The 1,678-nt window shown below is 50.2% G+C and overlaps 1 protein-coding gene across 1 annotated transcript in view; it reads left to right on the top strand.

The window, feature by feature from the left end:
* SPTAN1 (spectrin, alpha, non-erythrocytic 1) overlaps positions 1 to 1,678 on the top strand; it is an 82,637-nt gene that overhangs the window by 65,026 nt on the left and 15,933 nt on the right. Inside the window, exons 39-40 of the mRNA XM_011931450.1 lie at positions 888 to 1,008; positions 1,234 to 1,355. Of these exons, the coding sequence (XP_011786840.1) occupies positions 888 to 1,008; positions 1,234 to 1,355 (243 nt within the window). The remainder of the gene's footprint in view (positions 1 to 887; positions 1,009 to 1,233; positions 1,356 to 1,678) is intronic.

Genomic DNA, 1,678 nt, shown 5'->3' with positions numbered 1-1,678 from the left:
GGGAGACAGAGCGAGACTTCACCTCAAAAAAAAATACAAAAAATTAGCCAGGCATGGTGACACACGCCTGTAATCCCAGCTACTCAGGAGGCTGAGGCAGGAGAATGACTTGAACCCCGGAAGTGGAGGTTTCAGTGAGCCGAGATCATGCCACTGCCCTCCATCCTGGGAGACAGAGCAAGACTTTGTCTCAAAAAATATGTATATTGTATAGCTGGGCGTGGTGGCTCACACCTATAATCCCAACACTTTCGGAGGCCAAGGTGGGAAGATCGCTTGAGTCCAAGAGTTTGAGACCAGCCTGTGCAACGTGAAAACTCGTATCTACCAAAAATAGAAAAAATTAGCCAGGCGTAGTGGCGCACACCTGTGGTCCCAGCTACTCGGGAGGCTGAGGTGGGAGGATCACTCGAACCAGGTAGGCGGAGGTTGCAGTGAGCAGAGATCATGCCATTGCAGTGTACCCTGAGCAACAGAATGAGACTCTGTTTCAAAAAATATATATGGGTTTATGTATGTATATATATGAATAAATATCTTCATATATTTACAGACATATATTGATACATATTTAGTGTACATGATTGATATATATTGATATAATTTGATGGGGCTCCTCAGGGCAGCACTAGTGGTGCCTCCTATCCTCCAGTGCGTCCTCAACCCTCTAGAATGTGGACACACAGCAGGGCTCATAGATGCGTAGATGACAGAGGTTCTTGGTCACTACTCACTGGGGAAATAGAGGCTTTTGTTTTCCAGAAAACTGGCAAGGATTTTCCCAGAAAGATTAGTAGATGTCTGTGAGGTCCACAGTTGACCTGATGTCCCACTTGAAAGCAGGGAGGTGCAGAGACTGACTGTGCTGTTCCCCGTCTCTCATTCAGGGAGAAGAAGCTGCTGGTGGGCTCTGAGGACTACGGCCGGGACCTCACCGGCGTGCAGAACCTGAGGAAGAAGCACAAGCGGCTGGAGGCAGAACTGGCCGCACATGAGCCAGCTATTCAGGTAGGGGGGCCGCCTTCTGCCAAGAGGGCAGAGGTGTTTGAGTGGGCCCTAGGGGACAGACAAACCCCTTGTGCTTATTTCATTGAGGTCCCTAAAGTGTTCATGACCCCTCAGTCCAAACCTGGAGAAGTCCCAGACTTGACGTTGAGGACTTTTCCTGGGAGCCTCAAGACAGAGGCACCAGCAGAGCTACCTGCTGTTAACCTCATCGTCCTTACCTGTCAGGGTGTCCTGGACACTGGCAAGAAGCTCTCCGATGATAACACCATCGGGAAAGAGGAGATCCAGCAGCGGCTGGCGCAGTTTGTGGAGCACTGGAAAGAGTTGAAGCAGCTGGCATCTGCCCGGTGAGTAGTCAGAGGCAGGAGCTCCCGGGAACAAGTGGAAGGCCAGCACCCAAGGGCAGACTTTGAGCTGTGGGGTCCACTGGGCCCTTCTACCATCTCCTAGACCTTTGGCCTCACATGTGCCATAGTCGGTTTGCTCCAGAGCCACCTCCCACAGGCCATGCTAAGGTGGTCTCATTCTGTTAATCTGGAGTCCAGAATCACACATGATTCTCCAGAAATCAAGACATGAGAGGCTAGAATAACGGAATGGGTGATTCATGGTGTTCCATGGACGGACTGACTGTGAGGGCCCACCTTTTTTGTGAATTTTTTTTTTTTTT

Source organism: Colobus angolensis, unplaced genomic scaffold, assembly GCF_000951035.1.
Source record: "Colobus angolensis palliatus isolate OR3802 unplaced genomic scaffold, Cang.pa_1.0 Scaffold9, whole genome shotgun sequence".
In the NCBI taxonomy this organism is placed as follows: domain Eukaryota; kingdom Metazoa; phylum Chordata; class Mammalia; order Primates; family Cercopithecidae; genus Colobus; species Colobus angolensis.
Note: the sequence above shows the minus strand (reverse complement) of the source record. Positions and strands in the feature narration are given on the sequence as shown.